The sequence below is a fragment of the Heloderma suspectum genome, chromosome 2 (assembly GCF_057233095.1).
Source record: "Heloderma suspectum isolate Gila_16-S chromosome 2, 16-S_ref, whole genome shotgun sequence".
Lineage (NCBI taxonomy): Eukaryota > Metazoa > Chordata > Lepidosauria > Squamata > Helodermatidae > Heloderma > Heloderma suspectum.
Genome location: NC_139459.1, coordinates 253,372,501 through 253,392,302, shown reverse-complemented (window position 1 = coordinate 253,392,302; position 19,802 = coordinate 253,372,501). Strand labels below are relative to the sequence as shown.

General features: G+C 42.7%; 1 protein-coding gene across 4 annotated transcripts in view; it reads left to right on the top strand.

Moving 5' to 3' along the window:
• KCTD16 (potassium channel tetramerization domain containing 16) overlaps window positions 1-19,802 on the top strand; it is a 304,464-nt gene that overhangs the window by 1,855 nt on the left and 282,807 nt on the right. The window contains exon 3 of one of the 4 annotated variants that reach the window (XM_084838769.1): window positions 6,501-6,515. The exons of 2 other annotated variants lie outside the window; for them this stretch is intronic. In XM_084838769.1, the coding sequence (XP_084694895.1) occupies window positions 6,501-6,515 (15 nt within the window). Of the gene's footprint in view, window positions 1-6,500; window positions 6,525-19,802 lie in introns of all 4 variants that reach the window. One more of the 4 variants, XM_084838770.1, reaches the window with a different exon arrangement.

Below are 19,802 nucleotides of genomic sequence, written 5' to 3'. Positions count from 1 at the left end.
TATCAGATATGAAGTTTCTGTATTTTCTGGGGAAAACGTTTGTATAGTCACACCAGGATAGTTTTGATTCCATACTTTATAGAAGTACTTGATCTTTAATGTATATGGATGGACAGTATCTTCTCCTGGTTTATTTCAAATGGAGGAAGGATTAATCTGTCTCCTATTGCAACCAGATTTTCATTGTCATCTTTAAATGTGTTTTGTGAAGCTAAATGTGAAGGTGGGTTGTCTTATCCTATAGACTTGCTCCGCTATGCACAATTATTTGAATGAGAGGTTTTGAAAAGTAGTGCAGATATTGAGAAATGGTTCTAACTACATTGCATAGTAAGGAGTTCATATTAGGAGTTCCCTGGACATCCAGTCTACTATGATGCTTATCTTAGGAGTCTATATAAGCATCTTGCGATTTTGATATCAATGGAATCTTTAATTTGCCTGGATGTTTATTTCAAAACAATTCTTGCTAAAATAATCCACACTGATCTGTCTAGTGCAAAATATAATGGGAGACATTAGGGAGTGCCAACTATATATGATTGTAAGTTATTGATTATTGGTGATTTCCTGTGCTTTGGAAAAACAAAGATCCAGATAGTTGCTGGAGTTTTTAGTTGCTTGTTTGCCCAAAGGTCATAGGCTGATGAGAAAACATCAGAGATTACGGATATTTTGTTGTTAACGTCACCCATACTCAAGCAATACAGTCACTTCTAATATTTCTCTTGGTCTGTATTTATGTTGTGTTTTTATGTGTGTGGTGGCAGCGGCTTTTAAAAGCATACACAGCAAAAAGAGGCTTGGCCTCAAATTATTGGGAGGAGGGATGTTATGGAACTTTGGCTCTCTTTTTTCTCCCAAGTTATAGTGACAAATCATATGACAGGCATAAAAGAAAAGAAATAAATGGAGGCAAAGGAAAATACAGCCAAGGAAGTTTGAATTCCCCTGAAGAAATCCAAGTTAATGACAAGTACAACTGCACTAGTGTTGATATACGGTTCCCATGATAATCTTTCTGTCTAAGTTTTATACTCAGGTTTTCCCTTTTTCTGAAATAGTTAGATTTTAGAGAAAGTGCAGCATCTTGCCACTTTGGGCATGATCCACAAACAGGCTTTTCTATGCTGTTGCTACCTTCCCTTCCCAGTTACCAAGGCAGGGACCTGAGCAAACCCCTGGCATAGTCACACCTGGATCTGAGAGATGGCACAGTCAGCTAACATGTAAAAAACCTGGTGGTACTGCTATATTGAAGGGGACAATTACAAGACCCCAGGCCTAAGTATTGGGTTCCACTTACTTATGGGGCCTTGTTTTTCCTAAAAGAGGGAACAACAGCTCTAGTTGTTGCACAACAATTGGGCTCTGTGCCATCTTATAATTCCAGATATGCTTGGGGGTTGTGAGAGCTGAGGGCATGGAATGAACACTGTGTCTTCCAGGGCTGTGTGATATGTCCAAGTTGTGGATGAAGCTTTATTGATTTTTCTACTACCGTATTGGTGATGCTGCTGTTCCAACTCTTTTGTGTTAAGGCTAGGTTAAAAATCAAGATCCCTGTGCTAAAACATGTATTGGAACCTCACACCTCTCATGCATAAGCCAAATCCTCTCCTTTGGCAGCATGTATGCCTTGGACTTCCCCTTCAACTCAACCTATTTACTGTATGTGGTACATATTTTTCCAGTTATGTTGCTGGATTATATGTTTGGTACTGAACTATATCCTCAAAATGAATGTTCTGAACATTTTATTACTTGAACTAGATTTGTATGATACACTGAACAAAGATATGGTGGAATCTAGCTGTACAGATTCAGCTTTTCCGGGTGGAAGAAAAATTCCCAGTTTAATAAGGAGGCTTCAAAATAGGGTGGCCATTTGTTCCATTTTACAGAGGACAGTCAGGCCTCTATCTAAAGGGCTGTCAGGTCAGTGACGGCCCATGACATTATGCTGCCTGAGACAAAGAACAAGACAGCGTCCCCTTCATCACCCCAACCCTGAGAAGCATCCAGGACTTGGACACTGGGGGATGGGGGGGAGGAGGAAGACGTGTCGGCTGCATTAGGGAGACCAGGGGGATCGGGGGGAGGAGGAAGACGTGTCGGCTGCATTAGGGAGACCAGTGGTGCAAGCCACAGAGGTACTGAACCCTGACTCAAACCCCAATACTGAACCTGAACCGGAGCCTGTCAGACAGGAGCCCTAAACTGGGACTGGGACCCCTGAAGACAGCATCTCTTGAGCCATATTCCCTGGACGAATTTGTCCCCTTTACCCCAAGGGCTTTAGGCTCCCTGGTGCCTGCTCACCAGCACAGACAGTAATCAAGGCAAGAGCAGACTAAGAGTTGACAGAGGGCTAGGCCCCAGGGCAGAGGTCTGCACTTTTAAGGCTCACTGCTTTTCAGGAAGGGGGCGGAGCCTTGGAAGAGTAGTCTTGCCAAAGAGGGATAAAAGGCTCTGGTTGTGCTCCAGACTGTGTAGAAGAAGAACCATGCTTAAGAATATGGTCTCTGTGATTATATATTCTTCTAAGGCACTGAGTATTTATATACTTTATATTGAATTTTAACTTTGTGATATATTTTTTTTAATGTTAATATCCTGTATTGTATTGCTTGGCTGCTTGCTGTTGGTTTCTTTGGCTATAACCTGTATTTGGTTGCCTAATGAATGAATGAAGAAGAACCAGGATGCCCCAACCCTGATGTTACATGGCCAGGATAGCCCCACTCCTCCATATGTGCATGGAGCCCACACATCTGAAGAGGAACACCTACGTTTGAACAGCTGCTTACATACAAAGGTTCCTCTTTAGATGTTCTTGTTCAACGCACTTGATGGGGTGGGGCTAGCCTAGCTGTGCAATTCTGGTGACAGAGCCTGTGATGACTCCTTCTATGTACAAGTGCCCTACACCTGAGTAACACAGGCATAGGGCTCATGTTGGAGCAAGTTGTCTGCTTGCACCTATTCAAGATTCTAGATCTTCATCTCAACCTTACCTGCCACCTGCCTTACCAAGCCACCCTCAGATATCCGATATATCCCACAGTCAGGACAGGACAGTGGGTAGGGTCTAGGGAGTAAGTCTAGACATGGCTGATCATGGCCATGCAAAATAAAGGCATGTTGATGAGACAGAGGTGAGGGAATTTTAGTCTGTAACAAGGAACAGGAAGCGGAGCATCCTTTTGCTTAGACCAAAACAGCTTGAGCTGGAACTGGAAGCTTTTATAAAGGTCAGGGAATTGTAACATGGCCTGCCTTGTCCTGTCAATATTCAAGAGTCTTCTTGAAGGTCTGAGGTGTGGCTGATCATGCTGCAGTTCCTCCCTGTGACCAGTGCTCAGCAGTGGCGCACACAGACGTGACTAAATCCATATAATCTGAATGATGTGTCCCAGAATAAAGGCCAGCTGTTGATTCAAAAGTTGACATGAACTTGGATTAATTTTTGTGACAGGATAAAGCTGGTGAAATGCTCCAAGTCAGTGTAATGACTGCTGTGGGACTGAGTAGCAATACTTTGTTTTAGAAAGGGCGTTCCTTCTCTCAAGAATGTTGATTATGGGGTTCTCCCCCACTCCTTCATTGCATTCATCAATTTGAAAAAAACAAAAACCCAGAATGCAAATTTACTCTATGCAACAGCAGGTGACTTGAGCATTGTCCTAGTGATTATAATAATTTATATCATACGTGCTACCTAACAATATATGACTTTGCTGGGATAGAACCATTATCTGGATATATGAATCTCCTCTTGGATATTCTAATGGTCAGATACTAGCAATCCATTTTGAGGGTATATAGAGTGGTCAGAGGCCCTTCACATCAAGTTTCCAAAATTCTTTTTTCAAAAACTGATAGGACCAATAAAACTGACAGCTGGTTTTCCAACGGGACATTCCAGTTTCTTTGCAGCTGCATAGCCATAATTATTTAATTAGAGCTGCCAACTGTGCCTATATAAGCATTAATTCATCAAGCTGTTGTGCTTGGGTTAATGGGCCGTAACAGCAGGAGGTATTCTAAAGCAACTAGTTAGCTACATGCAAAGATGTTCTTTGCTGATCAGCTCAAATACCTCCCGTGCAAATGTACAGGGAGCATGGGAAAGCCGGTTGGAAGATTTCATATTTTTAAAAGGTGGTGGTGTGACAAACTGCTGTAATGTGTATTTCAAGTCCTTAATTTATTAAGTCATTGATGGGATAGTGAAGATGATGATTACTATTATTCTAAGGAAGCCAAAACTATTGCATGCAACCATCCTCCTTCTTCAAATTATCCAGATGGATTAAAGAAAATATATTGGGGTGCAGGTGGGGAAGGTGAATGTTCCCTAGATTAATTGAATTTGATAGTGTCAGGGTATTCAGCAACATCTCAGACAAACAGTGTAGATAGATATATTCCCTCTCTTTATGGATGGTCTATGCAGGCTTACGAAACTATACTGGGAGATTTGTATTCACTTGTACTTGCTGAAGCCACAGAAGGCAGACAGCGTAGCAAAATTGTTTCTGCTTTGCTGGGCAAGCAGGGATAGGAGCTGCGGAGCAAAAGCACAGGATGACAATGCAACGTGTGTGTTCAGTGCAGCTGGGCTATGCTCCAGCTTTAAACTAGGCCAGCACAGGAGGGAATTTGAAAACAGCAGGCTGTGGCTGTGTATGCTGGGTCCATTAGTTAACAGATCCAGGGATTAGGGCTCTTTGTTGCTGTCTGTTGGAATCACAGACTGCACAGGGGATGAGTTCCGTTCCAAATGGATCATGGGCTCCAGTTCTTTTTGGGTGAGATGGGTTCCAGCAGTCTCCTCCCTGTCACCAGAGAGACATCTGGATGTGTGGATGGGAAGCTAGTGTCATGCCTCCTTCAAGCCACTCTCTTCACTCTCCCACTGGTCCTTATTCCTCTTCCCCCCTCCGTCCCTCCATTCCTTTTCTGCCCCTCCCTTCTCTGGACTGTGGGCAGAGATGCAGCTAGGTTAGTTTAGACCCGGAACTTAATGGTCTGATGGGGTGGCTCTTTAGATGGTCATGTGTACCACTTCAGTTGTGAAATACACAAGTAACATTTCTCTTCTCCCCTCTCTCACCACTCCATGCTTTACCACTGTTTCTATGTTCCTGATAATTAGAAGAATAACAAGAAAACTGTTTGCCAACCCCGATAACCCCTCCCAACCCTTCTAAGCATGTGCAGTTTTGGATTTTAAACTCACTTAAATCATATCACCATCAGGAATGAAATAGAGTTTGCTTCTGATCCCCTGCCACTCTTGGTGGTCTTTTGCTTTGGGGCCTGGGACTTTGGCTGATCGTGGCTGTTACATTGCCCTGTATTCAGTCCTCAGCCAAACAATTCTGTATGTAGGGAGGATAAAGTAGCCTTTTGCAGGTACTATGGAGCTCCCACCAATTTCCCTAAATGGGCAGCTCTCGCTATTCTCTCCCTATTCAAAATTGGGTCATTGTGCGACTGGGAGTTGATGATGCAGGTAAGGGCAGAGCCAGCTCCAGATCGGGGGGGGGGGCTGGCAAAATGCCCTCTGGTGGCCCCTTCTTCTATCAGTGGGCCCTGTTGAATTTACATGGCTGTGGCATCAGTGTCAGTCACAATGTACTGAGCAGCACTGGGTAGCTAGGCCGAGCTGTTATTTTAATTTCCCACAATGCCCTGGAATGATGCTATGGTGAGAACATTGTGGGAGGTTATCATGCCAGCCAACTGCAGCCACCCAGACCTTTTCAGAGTACTAGACAGGCTGGAAGATAATGAAGTGAGGGGTTAGGCACAACAGGTATCAGCGGTAAGCCCTGCTGGGCTCTGGCAGCTGCTGAAGAACTAAAAATAATACAGATGAATATGGTAATGGGATGGGAAAGCTAATCAGTAAACATTCGTGGAAGTGCCACAGGCCAGAAATAAACTGCTTCATCCATCTCTGCATTCGGTTACTCTGCATTTCCCACCATTTGAGAAAGGAGAGATGCAACAATACAGAGACAAATGAGAGATGCTGAAAAATGGCCAAAGTGCAAGGGGACTTGGTAAGGCTGCTAACTAACCATCTGGATTAAACAAATGGCTGCTGGGACATCCTGAACTACGGCATTTGCTTCCTCAAGATGGGATGAGGACCACCATCTTAGATGGCTTTGAGAGGGAATTAGACACATTCATGGAAGGCAAGCTTATTAATGGCTACTGGTCATGGTGGCTATATAGTGTCTCCAGGATCAGAGGTAGTATGCTTCTAAATTCCAGTTGCTGGGCAACAACAGTGGGAGAAGGCTATTGCCCTCTCAACCTGCTTGTGGGCTTCCTTGAGCATCTGGTTGGCCACTGTGAGAGACAGGATGTGGGACTGGAGAGGCCTTTGGTTCCAGCAAGGTTCTTATTAAGTTCTTAAGCAGATCCAATAGCCATTCAGGAGTTCAGACAGACCTGCAAATAAATGTATCCATTATTCTTAGAGACATTTCCCCAAAGTCTGAACAGCTATGAAGTTCCTTTCTTTCTTTTTAATTTGAGAGTATTATGCACATTTCTTCAAGGCGTGTGTTGGCTTCCTAACCACACACACAAAGCATCTTGGGTAACTGTAGTGTTCAAAGGAAACTTTGAGACGTCTATGGCAAAATGACTGTAGGCTGAAAACTAATTGACAGGCTTTGTGAGTCTTCAAGTCATTGGCTGCTTTCACTCATTATATTAGCCCTGTAGGTTGTGGTCCCATTTTTCACCTTACCCTTTCAAACAAAGCACTGTTTGGTTTATTCATTCTGCTGTTAAAGTTTGTTATGAATAGTAAGAGATAGTTATGGAGTACTCACCAAATTATATGTGGTTAAATGAATGCAAGCTATTGGATAAGAGCTGGTATTTGAGGAAATGTGTGCAATAATTGGTGTCTACTTAGAATTCAGATTTATGACCTTTAACAACAAATGTAAAAGAAATCCCTGGGGTATTTGGATGGCGTACTTTACCTAAGATTAATTTAACCAACCACAACATGTCACTATTTCTATTTGAATAAAGCTTGAGACAGCATTTAATTAGTAAGTGTATTTATATTCACATTCATTCACTATAGCTGGAATTGTAAGGCAGAAAACTCATGAGCCGCCAACACAAAATGCTTGCTGAGGTGGATTGGGTTTGTGTTGTAACACCATGACTGCACTGTCAGCAGAATGTCATGATCTTTGAGAGAGATGACAAAGAGTCCTGCGGCACCTTAAATTTGTTGTGGCATTTGCTTTTGGAAGTTCAAGCCTACTTCATCAGACACATGAAATAGCCTGGAAAGTAGGCGCACGCGCGCGCGCGCGCGCGCACACACACACACACACACACACGTATGGTGGAATAATAACAACAGTTATTGCACAGTGAGACTCAAGGGCAAAGAAAATACAAGTGATAAAATATAGGCTCCAATCCAGTAGGTGTACCCCATTCTCACTGACATGTTGGGCTTCTTCTCCTGGAGCTTTTATCTTGCTATTGAAAGGGCTCCCTCATAGAGGTTTGCAGGCCCTTTAGATGACGTTGTCAACCTCCAGGGCGTCTCCTGCACTACATGGCCGTTATTCCATTTTTAAATATATCTGAGATAATGAGGTATCAAATTACTCCGCTTGTGTTCCCTCTGTGAAAAAGGAAAAGCTGCAAGAAGAGGAGCGAGATCAATGAACCATATGGAAGACTCAGATAAGGGGGGGAAGGGCGGGGAGGAAGCATGTGTAAAGGGTGTCCGTTGTAATCCTGCATTTAAAATGGAAGCAGAAAGCCCCCCTTTAAATGCGGGATTTTAAGCTGGGGTAGAGATGCTCGTTATGGTAGGAGTGCACAATTCAAATAGCTCTGAGGGGAACTTTTAACATTTTCACTAGCTTGAAAAGGGCACACCAGGAAAGCATTTTCTCACTTATTTTACCCAAATACATATCTGGTCCATGTAGATCTGGAAGTATTGCTAACACAAACATTCACTGTGAGATTGGGCATCCCCCCATGCCCAATGGGACCATTTTTGCACTTCTATGCCTGTTCACAGCCCCGATGATCCATTTTGTCTGTAGTATGGGGATGCTTACCTAGTGTCCAGCACTATGCTACGAAGGTGCAATGCAGCATGGATCTTGCCCCACCAGAAAAGAGTATTATATAATTGCCCCTAGATAGATAGGACAATAGACAGTAAAAATTGCCCTGGTGCCACATACTCAGGGAGGACTTACAACAGATCTGCAGACCATGTGATATGAAGACCTGCACTAGACGTATATTATTTGGTATGAATTGGGTGTGATTGGCTTCTGTTGACATCAGTGAGACTTGACAGTTATTTGTGGTCTCTTCGTGTATGAATTGATGTTGCCCAGGTTGAGCCCCATTAGTATCCATGGAATTCAACATTTGTCTGTGCCCGTAAGCTTCAAACAGCTGAAGCAAAATGTATGTTAAGGCCTCTTATCTTGTTGGTGAAACTACTTCACAGGAAGTTCAGTTCTCCCATGACACTTTTGATATGTAATAATCTCACTCCAGAATTAGCTACAGCTCTGCATTTAGGACTTGCATTCAGTAGCTACTGGATGTTATGTTCTGAAGCAATTGCTATGAAAAAAAAAAGTTTACTTGGTATGAAAAAAATGTTTTAATTGTCTTGTGCTAATCCTATCTGAAGTGGGTTTTTCCCCCTATAGTTTAGAATGTAAGTCTTAATTACTATAAAACATATCTCTGTGTGTACATCAAATCTAGATTTGAAGATCTAAAGCAAGGAGTAATCGCTATTAATGCAGGAGTGGGGAATGGGTGTCCTTCTTGATGTCAATTGGACTTCAGATCCCAGCACCCCTGACCATTGGCCATGTTGGCTGGTGCTGCTGATATGAGCTGGAGTCCAACAACATCTGGAGGGCCCCAGGTTCCCTATCCTGACTGGATGTTCAGCCTATACACACTGAAGTCCTGGCTCAAGAACAACCTACAGATTCTTCTGTGAAGCTTTCTCATGGAGAGGTTTCTTCTGCGTGGTTAAAAAACCCAGACAGAAGCATCTTAAGATCTGCAATTGCCCCTTCCTTAATAGGTCACAGTATTATTTAATAGCAAAGCACATTCTAAACGTTACAGCATGGCATGATGGAATATATAACATGAACTGCTGATTGTTCTGAAATTTAACGCTCTCTCATGAGAGCCAGAGTTCTAAACTACGCAGAGTGGGCGAGAGGAAGAGTGGGAGGGAGGAAGTTCAAATGCTGTTGGATTTATGCAGTGCCAGAGTGCAAGACAGACTGCGCACAGGATGGGAATGGATGGAACCCAAACACTGTCCTCTGGCAGAGGGCAGATCTTCTCTTAAGCAGAAATGGAACATTGCTTGCTTATGTTCTAACTGATGGTCATATTCAATGCTAGGAAGGAATGTTCACTAAGATCCGACTAGTTATGTTGGGAACGTTGCCTTCTCACTGTTTTGCACCTTGGGTTGCTTGAGTTTTCTGGAGCTCTATGAGGATCAGCCCTGCCACTGTGCAGAGTGAGGCAATCACCTTAACTGGCAGGTGCCAGGAAGCAGCAGTGGCAGCCTCCCAGCTGTTCTCCTGAATTCTCCAGATGTTCCATTAGAGGACAGAGCAATGTATACCATGCAATCTGTACTGGACAGACCCCAGATCTAGCCTGTTGCCTCCATTGTGGTGAAGGATGGTAACCTATTGGCAGTGTTGAACTAAGATTCAGCTGCCAGTCCAGTCAGCTTCTGTGCATGGACTGAGGAGGGTGTGCCCTCTTGTCCTTTGCCTCAGGCAACAAAAAGTCTTCAGCTGGCCCTGCTATATGCTGGCACCCTCCAGCCAAGGAATTGTTTTCTGCTTGTAAACAGAAGCAGAAATGGGCCACTTCAAACACTTACTGGAACAGGCCCTCCATATGCATGTGCCACAGGCAGGACATGAGTGCTCATGTGCCACCACCATGCGTACAACATAACACAGGCCTTGCATTGTCAAGAAGGGAAGGGAATCAAAGAAATGACTCTGCATACACTCCAAGTCACATGTTGCATTGTGCATATTGTGCATATGGTTTATGAGAGTATCTATGAACTGCCACATGCATATGAAGGGCCTGTTTTGGTAAGTGTGTGAACTGCTGAAGATGAAGAATCATGCAACTCATGCGTGCTTGCAGCCTGTTTTACACACTGTCTTGTAGGCTTAGTGTGGTTGGGTATATAATTGCAAACAATTATACATCCCGTCTTTCTCATATGTCTTCCAGTGAGTATATGAATCAATTCACTGTCATTTGGATTGCGTGGGTTGATCTGTAGGGAGCTGATGGAGGTGCCTTTCTCTAAGCAGAAAGCCATTGTTATGTAGTAGTGAATAGAATGTTGGATTTTGACCAGGGAGACCTGGATTTCAATCCCTCCTCAACCTTAAAGCTCATTGAGTGGTCCTGCAGATGTCTCTCAGACTAACATATCTCACAAGCCTGTGGTGAGGTTAAAATGGGATACACAATCCTGATTTGTTTGGAGGAAGGACAGGATACAAATGCAGCAATATACAAATTCTCTTTCACTGGGAGCTCTTCCAAACCCCGCCATATCCCCAAACTACGGTGTCTTTTGTCAGATCTGGATTGGAATGACCTCAAATAGATTTCTTTTGCATATCGAGTATTGCCGTGCCTAGTATTACTGTAAGATGTCAGGCATCTATAGGTTTGTCACCTCACTCAAAGCAAAAAAACAAACTTTTCTGAAATTGTACACTGTAAAGTAGTGTCTAGTAAAGCAGGAAGTTGACCAGGGGGTATTTATTTATTTATTGCATTTATATACCGCCTTTATTCCTCTTGCAAGAAACCCAAGGCTGCTTACATGATCCTCCTCCTCTCCATTTTATTGTCACAACAACAACCCTGTGAGATGGGTTGGGCTGACCATCTGTGACTGGTTCAAAGTCACCCAGTGAGCTTCCATGGCCAAGTGGGGACTAGAACCCGGATCTCCCGGCTCCCACTCCAACACTCTCACCACTACACCACTACACCACACTACACCGCCACTACACCACACTGTATGGTTACAAACCATACAAGTGTCAACCAGATGTGTCATTTTCATTGCATTTTCCCTTAAAAGCAAAGTGATTTTCACGCAGAGGTTAGCAGCATACGTATATTATGCTACATGATATTAGTCTGGTTTTGCACTGATTCGAAGCCCAGAATTTTTTTTCAGGGGCAGCATAAACCTTTGTTCTCTCCCATTCCCACATCAATTTGTGATATTTAAAGATTTATATGCAGTTTTATGTGCATTTTTCCTAATATACACATTTTTATTTGCAGGTTTGATTAACATATACACTTATGCAAGCAGTTTTTTTCCCCCAATGTGATGCTGTTTTGTATATTTTTTCAGTGGGATACATATTTTTAAATGCACTTTCCCCTAATATATGCATTGTTCTACACAATTTTTTGTATGTTTGGAGAACCACAATGCTGCATTCCTACAAGTGTGAATACTGAAGGATAACTGCATTCCAGTTTGCATATTGTTTCAGGAAGTACGAGTTTGGCAAGTTCTTATTGAAATGTGAACTGAATGAAATCCTCTCCCACCCATGCCTTTTTTACGAAATGGAATTCTGTGGTGCCATATTAAGTGAATCATTCACTTAACTAAGAAAATGCAAATTACATATGAATACAGGGCTGTAGAGATCCTTCAGATCAACCGGTGAGGAGTGGGGCTTAACACTAGGCATTCCGTGTGGTTCTACTGTCATTAGAGAGAGTGAGAGAAATTAGAGATGGAGGTGATTATTGAGTGACTTGTCATTTTGCATGTTCCCCTCAGGATGAACAACTGGTTCACAACCGTCTGTGCTTTGGTACTTTTTCTAGTCTAATAACTTTAGGGTTTTAATAGATTTGTGTATTTAGTGTAGTTCTGCTTAAGAGAATTAAAATCAGGAACAACAACAACAATACAGAGGGAGAGCATGGATGTTCTTATTCTGAACTTGCAGCATCTTCCTTTACATGTTCCAGTTTCTGGAGGGTTTTTCCCCCCATAAGGACTAGAAAAGACTGAGGGAAGATGCTCTAATATCCTCTCGCTAGGCAGAACTGGCCATTTATGGACTTTTGTCTTTGGTTCTCCTTAAAAACTACCCAGACTCTTCAAAGCTGTTTGTATTCTTGAATTGGCCAAAAGTTATGTGCTGCATGGGTTGGGTTCTATTAGTATAGGACTGTCAACTTTTTACATCTTAGGGTGCAATCCTATCCACGTTTAGACAGAAAAAAATGATGTACAACTCCTGGTATGCTGGGAGTTGTAGTAGGCCTTTTTTTCTGTCTAAACATGCCTAGGATTGCACCTTTAATTTATTGCTAGGCCATATTGTAGGAAGTGAGGAGTCGAAAGCTGGATGCCAACAGGCTCCTTATCTCCTAAACGTGGCTCCCTTAGCAAGCCTTCTGTTCATTCGCTCCCCTGCCCTACTCCTTTTTTCACCTGCCCACTGTGTCCTTTCTGCCACCACCCAAAAAAGTGGAGGTAAAAGCTCTAGTCGGCTGTCAGGCCTATAGGGATGATGTTGCCTAGCAATGACCCTGCACACCATCTTGCTTGTTTAGAAGCAGGATGCAGGGAGCTGCCGTTCGTCAATGGTTCAGTGTGTCTTCAGTTTCTCTGCTTCTCCCAATTCCTACAGTTAGTCTTAAGCCCTTGGGCTTAGGAGGGGATAGGAAAGGGGAGGCAGAGTGGAATAACTCTGTAGTCAAACATAATGTGTCAGGCAGAATCCCTGTACAAATTGTGTCTGCCAAAGTGGCATCATTTTTCATCTCCTGTATTCAGCTTGCTCCAAAGAGAGCAATCTGGGGCAGGGCAGAAAGCTGGATTCCTTTGGTGCTCAGAGGAAAGACCCTGAAGATGGGTCAGGCATGAATATTTCTGGCCTGCTGACGTTCCAAAGGCTTCTTGCAAGCCTCTCCTTTGCCTAGTGCTTGATGGCAACACACAGGATGAATCTGCTGCACAGGCCCTAGGATGTGGACCCACTGTGAGCTTCACTCCGGAAGCATGCTATAGCAGGTGCGTCATTTGTTGCTTTGTGATGCTGGATGCTTGGATAGTGGCAGGTCTGGTGTCAGCACCGGGAATACTCAGGCAGCTGCCAGGGCCATTTCTCCCTGCCAGGGTACGCTGGTGCTAATGCCTGCCCCCTCTGGTAGGCGCTGCCATGAGGATCACCTTGGTACTACTGATTGGTGGCAGCAGAGTCACTGGGGACCCAATCAGCTTTGTTCCTGGGCGGTGGGCAGCATCAGCAGCAAAATGCCAAGGGTTTACTCCAGTTTGGCACCAGCCCCGGATAATGAAAAGGGTAAAAGACAGGAGGCCAGACTGACCTTTGGGCATCTGAACACCATGGATTCTGTTTCCCCAGAGGCAGAACAGTCACGTTAGCGTTCTAGTAATGTTTTAAAATGTAAACTAATCACCTAATAAGATGATAAAATGTTTCTATTTCAATCTCAGGTTGTAGTTCACAGTTGAGATACCCATGAATATAAATCATTCTTTTAGTGAGCCTTATCCATCCCACTTGTAATTTCCCATTGAGCGTTAGTCATATAAAGTGTCTTTTCATGTGTAAACTTTAAACCTGATGTTGATGTGAAAACTGTACATATAATGTAACAGACAAACAGCCTGAGGAGGTTGGTTCATAAATTAATAGCACTTAATTCTTTTTTTTTCTACCCAGGCAGGGTTTCTGCTGAATCTGCCATTATGCAAAATGATGGGCACGTTTTAGATGTTTACCGATTAACTGTTGGAGCCTGTTTTTTTTTTTAAATCCTATAAAAGTGAAAGTGAATAATGAATTATAGGTTTGTTTGTTTGTTTGTTTGTTTGAATGACTTATTCAACACACTCTGATACCCCTTTAGCATTGTTGGTAGGGGGCACTAGATCTGTTGACTGAGTAGCCAGGCGACATCACCTCTGCCAATGTAGAATGTACAGCTCAGCTCCCTCTAGGCGCTTGAAACGCTTTCGTAACAGATAGAAGCTGTGAGCTCACTTAGCACTTTGTCCAAGGTGGTGAGTGTATGGATGACTTTGCATCACTCCTGAGTAGTTCTGAGGAGAGAAAGCACTTAACACTACAAGGTACATCTTGGGTTCAAAAGCAAGAGGTGCACCAAAGTTATAACACATGGCATCTTGATAGGATCCGGCAGACTACAAATGGTATACACTCACTTCACAAGCAGAATTTCAGATTTCATTTTACAATTGCCCACTGTTTATCACTAAGTCACTGTGAAATATATGGAAAATATCATGAATTCACTGTGAAATATGTGTAAAATCAGCTGACTGTTTCTCCTATGTCCCCTGCACCAACCATCCAAACAAAAACTGAACCAGACCAAATGGCAACTTTATTTCTTCCTCCCCAATCGTAAAAAATGTTATTTGTAAGTTGATAGCATAACTGGAAATATTGTTACTGCTTTGTATATATTAAAGAGATTCACTGCCATGAATCCCTTTAATATAGAGGGCCAGTGTGGTGCAGTGGCTAGAGTGTTGGACTGGGAGTCGGGAGATCTGGGTTCTAGTCCCAACTTGGCCATGGAAGCTCACTGGGTGACTTTGGGCCAGTGACAGACTCTCAGCCCAACCCACCTCACAGGGTTGTTGTGAGGATAAAATGGAGAGGAGGAGGATTGTGTATGCCACCTTGGGTTCCTTAGGAGGAAAAAAGGTGTGATATAAATGTAAGAAATAAATGCATTTTGCTTTCGTTAAGGGGAAAAATAAGGTCGTCACAAAGTCTTTCTGTTACTACAGATTGTGTAGTGGTGATCATGATGACATGTATTTAACTCAGCCTTCCCCAAACTGTTGCCCTCCAGATGTACTGGATTAAAATGCCCAGCATGGCCAGCCAGCATGGCCATATTGGCTGGGAGGAGATGGGAGTTGTAGTACAGCCCATCTGGGTGGCACCAAGGTGGAGAAGACTACTTTGAATTGTTTTCCCAGCCCTGGAACATTCTTCCATTGTGTTACGTAGTTGCTTGTAGCATCAGGGAACTCATAGCACATTATGAGTTGTCTATTTGAAATTAATAAGCTTGAAAATAGTATTTTTGAAATTTGACAGTATTCGCCAAACCCCTCTGCTAGATCTTTGTTTGAAATACCGTTTCCATTTATTTGATTTTATGTAAAGGATTTTTATACTGCCTTTCTAAAGTGGCATCAAAAACCCTAAAAGAGCATATTGAGAAGGAATCTGTCTTTGGAACGGTAACACACACAGAGAAAGCGAGTGCAAGAGAGAGAGAGAGAGAGAGAGAGAGAAAGCTTCTATGGGAGGATGACAGCGGCCCTGAAACTTGTGGAGGCAAATCCAGCCTTATAAAGGGATGTGGGCTCTCTTTCTAACTGTTTAAAAATGAGGGCTAAGTAGGGCAAACATGACCTTCCATTTCAATGTTCATTAAGGGAGGTGACCTCTATTATAATCATGTGCCAATATGATAGGAGATCCCATGGTAGACCCTCTTAATTGAACCATCTAAGGAACTGAATTCTGTGGGGTTTTTTTTGTTTTTTTTTTGTATTTGTCAGCTTATGGCTAGATCTGATACTGTAGCCTGGAGAGGCTCTCATTCTTCTGTGCCATTTCAAGTAATGCTAGGCTAACACTTGAGCTTATTTTGAATATTTAATAATTGGCCAGTCTTAGCTGGTAGGGGCCACTGGGCACAGACCAGCTTTGCACCCACAGTTAGGTATCACTTTATCTCTCCTTTAGCTCCGTACTCCCCTCCCTGCCCCACAATCTCCTCCGTTCCTGCTGCATCAGCATCTTCTACCCATTCTTTACCTATAGGGGGTTCTGGAGGATATTCAGGAGCATACCCTTCTGGGATACAGCTGCTGGCTCCAATGTCACATCTATTCCCAAAAGAACTCTTCGCAGTTAATCCAAGCTGTCATGCATGGAAACAGATGGGAAAACTATAGAAAGTCGGTGTGCCCATTTGAGTTTGTTCACGGCTAGAGTGCCATAGCACCCTGGGAGGAACATTAGAATCTTGATGAACAGTGAATGAAGTCAACATCCTAAGCAGTATAGTAAAGGGAATGGCTACATTTTCCTCACAGCTCTGAAGCAGATCGCTTGGGCTGTGGATTTGAAAGGCCAGCATAAGATCAAACAGAGCATTTGAGACCATGGGTGGCTTTTTGAGATTGCCGTCATTGTACAACCCTTTCAAAAGCATTTCATAATAAGCAACATGGTCTTTGGGAGAAATGGTTTGCATCTGGAATACATACAGACAGTATTCCTTATCAAAGCTGGGCAGCTTTTTCTCCTGCTGAGTGAGCTTCTCAGGAACAGCTTTAGAAAGGATGCTTGGCCTGAGGATGACAACGGAGGGGTTTGCGACATTTTCAATGGACGAAGAAGAAATTGCTTTTGTTACAAAACAGAACAAACTCGTACACGGAACTGTACTTTATCTTACGTTGTCTGGGTTTGTTCTACCTTCCTCAAACCCCTAGAACTGTAGATGGCACAAGGCTATTACTTCCATGTTGAACACATTGTATGATGAATTTGCAATTTGTCAGTATAGAAATGCAGTGAGAACTTGGCCCCAACCATGTCCTCCTAGCAGATGTAAAGAATAAAACAGGCATGTGTAAAGTTTTCATGTGCTGTGGTGGGCACATTGTTATGCACTGGAAATTGTGCTGTATGACACATTGTAACATTGATTGCTTCATGTTCATTTGCTTGTCACTTTTGTAAGTGACTGTCAATTCAAGGAAGGGCCAATTTCATGGTGTTAAAAACATCTTCATTTCTTTATGAAAGTGCACAACCTCATAATTGCTACAATAAAGCCAACGGGAGTCTTATTGGCCACAATGGCACATGTATCAGGCTCCAAATCCTGTCTAGACATCTCTTTTTTTCATTTATGATTTTCAGTAGAGTCACAAAGTTCCAAAACCAATATGCATACATGTAAAAAAAAAAAAAATCCATTATATGAACTCTATTAGATGTGGTGTTATGTGACACTTGGAACACGTTAATGTTTTGTGTGACTTTCTGCCCTTAAATTCAGTCTGTATGTGGAAAGCCAGAGCTTCAGTGGGTCTAAATCAGTATATTGCTGCTCTTTAGCAGTGGGGTTTGGGTGGGGAGATTGGATCCAGATTGAACCTGGATCAACTGTGCTGGTGGAAGTGAACCCCCTCCTTCCTATGGTAAACCCTCCACCCCCTGAAAATGCTACACAGAGAGTCAGGAGATCCTGCTGAATGGGGTGAACTATGGTGTGTGAGCAGGAGGGGGATCCCCAAAAATCAGATGGTAGGACCTTCCACGAGTAGAGAGAGACCTTCTTCTTGAGGAAGGCAGATCCTGGATCCAGCCCTCTGCCTTCCAGTGATACATTGCCATTTGACTTGCCTTCCAAGGAACTTGTAAGGATGCAGTCCTACGTACACTGACTTGGGAGAGAGCCCCACTGAACACAGTGGGACTTGTTTCTCAATAAGCATGCATTGAATTGAACTGTAAGGCTGCAGTCCTATGCATACTTATTTGAGAGTAGATCACATTGAATTCAGTGGGACTTCTGTTTGAGTAAACATGCGTTTGTACTGTTAAACTAAGGCCAGTGTATACATTTATCAGAATCAAGTGGTCAGGCTTTTCCTGGACTCTGCCAGTTCAGGGTGTAGCTGTGTGTGCATGTATGGAGAAGGTTGCATATTTGAATGGTTCTTCCCTTCCCCCAAACCCAGTCACCTCCACTTGCTGCACATCAAAAAAGAGAGAGAGGATTAGACCAGAAATGGATGCTTGATTTTGTTGTTGTTTTACACATCACTTATTTTCCTAATGGAGGTAGATAATGAATATAGAACAACTGAGCTTCGCAGTTCTTTGTAAACTAAAGCAAAATAACCCAGGTGCAGAATTGTGCTGACTGGTTTGATTGGCTTGTGATAAATGGAAACCAGCTGATCCAACAGAGAAGGATTGGTCATTTTTTAAATCACTGACATAACATGCCTAGCGAAAAACTCTAACAAAGACCTGGATTCTCATTCATTCATACATACATACATTTACATTATCTACATCCATTATAAGGACTTCTATTTTCAATACTTATGATCTCTTTTTCCCCTCCAGTGCCATTTCTCGCATTTTTATTCAGGCTAATTTCAAACAGGTGGTGAATTAACAATCCAGTCATGTAATTGCTTTGGAAAAACAACAACCTGATTCTTCTAATTTTTCCTCTAACTATGGGCCTGCTATCTACAGTACAATCTTACATGGATTTTATGCTAATTTAACTGTCATTACTTGCCTCCCCAAACCTGAGATTTGTAATTTAGTAGGGGCAGTTGACAGTCTTTGTTAGATCTTCCTAGAACTACACTTTTCAGGATTCTTTCAAAAGAGAGAATATCAAACCAGTTTATGGTGTCCTGTAATTAATTCCTTTGATTTCTAAATACAAGATCAGGAGTTGAGACTTTCCACTTTGGGGTATGCTATCCTACTGATCAGGTACTTTTCTAGTACCCCGGAGTTGTAAACATTCCAAGATTAACTTTCCTGGAACAACGAGTGAGACCGCAATGAACTGAAGGAGAAAAACCCTGCATAATGAAACTTCAACTGCCATGTACATTTTTTGTGGTTATGTGGAGGAATCAGACTGAACTAAAACCTCAAATATGGCCATGTTTGGGCTGGGGGGATTCTTCAGCATCAGTCTTTGATATTAGGAAAATACAGTGGGCCCAAGAAACTTGGGTCCATCCAAATGCTTTCTCCTCCTTCAATTTGTCTCTAGATCAGGATTTTATTTTTCAGGGCCACATCTATTATAATAAGAGTTGCCAAATCATAACTAGGGGTGCCAGATCTGGTATCTGTTTTATTATGAGATGCTATGCAGCTCTTCTGTAAAAAGTTATTCTGTGAGTCTGTGGTGAAACAGGGAATGCCACTTTAAAAAACTGTACATCTGGCAGGCCCCATCTGTAGGACAAGCAAAACTAGGCACGGAAATTTTAGCCTTAGAGTATCATTTTGGGAGTTTCCCATGCTATCATAAATGATAAAAGATTTCCTATGCATAGTTATTTGAGAGTAGATCACATTGAATTCAGTGGGACTTCTGTTTGAGTAAACATGCGTTTGTACTGTTAAACTAAGGCCAGTGTATACATTTATCAGAATCAAGTGGTCAGGCTTTTCCTGGACTCTGCCAGTTCAGGGTGTAGCTGTGTGCATGTATGGAGAAGGTTGCATATTTGAATGGTTCTTCCCTTCCCCCAAACCCAGTCACCTCCACTTGCTGCACATCAAAAAAGAGAGAGAGGATTAGAGAGGATGAAAATATCATCAAAATCATAAATGATGATGATGATATTTATTTGTACCCCACCTTTTCCCCAGTACTGGGACACAAGGCGGCTTACGAAAATTAAAAATAATTGAATGAGGGTCTTAACGCAACTCTGCTGGAGGTCATTGCTTCATCAGCAGCTACATGTCCCTTTAGAGATGTATTTTGCCTTGGGTCCTGAAAAGATCTTCTAAGTTCCATATGGGTGTCCATCATTGCCATGCAGATAAAGATTCATTTTCATTCATGTTTAC